Raw genomic sequence first — 1707 nt, 5'->3', positions numbered from 1 at the left:
ACCTGCTCTGGTGGGAGGTGTCCCTGCCCAGGGCAGGGGTTGGGGCTGGATGATCTCTAAGCTCCATTCCAACCCCTTAACATACTATGAAGCTACGGAAAAGGTTCCATATCTAAAGGACACCCCAAATATCTGTGGGAGAATTTCTGATTGCTAACAGACGTGAGCAATCTGCCAACCCCTTAACATACTATGAAGCTACGGAAAAGGTTCCATATCTAAAGGACACCCCAAATATCTGTGGGAGAATTTCTGATTGCTAACAGACGTGAGCAATCTGGCCATGCTAGCAGGGCCTGAGCAAGCTGCAAGCTGTTCATGCACCCACTAACCTGACTCTTCCTTAGGAACTGCACTGACAGGACAAGATGTAATGGGGAGAAATTCAAAGAGGGAAATTTAGGCTGGATATCAGGCCGAAGTTTTTCCTGTGAGGGTGGTGACACACTGGCACAGGTTGCCCAGGGAGGCTGTGACTGCCCCAGCCCTGGCAGTGTTCACAGCCAGGATGCCTAAAGCCTTGAGCAACCTGCTCTGGTGGGAGGTGTCCCTGCCCAGGGCAGGGGTTGGGGCTGGATGATCTCTAAGCTCCATTCCAACCCCTTAACATACTATGAAGCTACGGAAAAGGTTCCATATCTAAAGGACACCCCAAATATCTGTGGGAGAATTTCTGATTGCTAACAGACGTGAGCAATCTGGCCATGCTAGCAGGGCCTGAGCAAGCTGCAAGCCAAGCTGTTCAAGGACACTGCTGCGGCTGGAATGCGAGGAAGAAGGGAGCAAGATAAGCAGGTCCTGGCAGTGGGATGCAGAAGTTGAATATAGTTAGGGGTGGAGAATAATGGTTAAGCATTTTATGATTGATATGCTAATAACCAATTCTATTGTGTGTAAGATGGGCTAGTAACTGTAGTTAACCAATGATAAGTGGGCACTTATAATAGGTGTGTATAAAAGAATCACTTTTGTAAATAAAGGAGTCATGAGACATTCAAGAAAATGATAATGGCGTCGCCTCTTTGTAAGCGAACTCCCGCAAATATCCCAGCGAAGTAATAACACCCAAGATGAGTTATGTGCAACCAATACATGTAGACTTTCCATCTCAGTTAAAGCTTTCCATCACTAACTGTTTCTTTAACTGCACAAGTTTGGGCCCTGACCATTATCTAAACCTTTCCAAAGGTTTAGAAGAGAATCAGAGCTCCAACCATGTCCATCTTACCTTTGCTAAGTACTTCCTGGACTTGCTCTCATTCTGGTGACGACAGGCATGCAGGTAGCAGGTGATGGCAGACACTCCCAGGTGAAGCTGCCTTTCCTTCACGAAGATGTTCTCCAGGTAGTCCCCCCACATGGCCCAGGCCTTCACCAACACATCATGCATTTGCACAGCTGCAGAAAAGGCTTTGTTTGCCTCTTCAGACCTGCATGGAGACAAGTATGAATAGGACTTTTATACCAGTAAAAAGTGATTAAATTGTGTCAGTCTGATTTCTGATAGGGCAAGTAAATACTTCCTTAATGCTCACTGATTTTCAGCTCCTCATCCCCAACAGCTGTAAAAGGTTATTTTCTCAACAGGAAAAGTGAAGGAATTTGAAGGCTGCTGACACAGGTAATCAAAATATTATTTGTTTGATACTTCTGAAGTTCTCTCTGTGTCCTCAAGTATTCCTAGTCCAAGATTTGGCATGATTCATC

The 1707-nt window shown here is 45.7% G+C and overlaps 1 protein-coding gene across 1 annotated transcript in view; it reads right to left on the bottom strand.

Moving 5' to 3' along the window:
* Window positions 1-1707, bottom strand: part of LOC103799811 (transformation/transcription domain-associated protein) — a gene marked incomplete at both ends in the record, with an annotated part of 20903 nt that overhangs the window by 16494 nt on the left and 2702 nt on the right. The window contains one exon of the mRNA XM_009072162.1: window positions 1229-1430. Within this exon, the coding sequence (XP_009070410.1) occupies window positions 1229-1430 (202 nt within the window). The remainder of the gene's footprint in view (window positions 1-1228; window positions 1431-1707) is intronic.

Source organism: Acanthisitta chloris, unplaced genomic scaffold (genome assembly GCF_000695815.1).
Source record: "Acanthisitta chloris isolate BGI_N310 unplaced genomic scaffold, ASM69581v1 scaffold8033, whole genome shotgun sequence".
Classification (NCBI taxonomy): Eukaryota; Metazoa; Chordata; class Aves; order Passeriformes; family Acanthisittidae; genus Acanthisitta; species Acanthisitta chloris.
The sequence above is the reverse complement of the archived record's forward strand: the minus strand, read 5'-3'. Positions and strand labels throughout refer to the sequence as shown.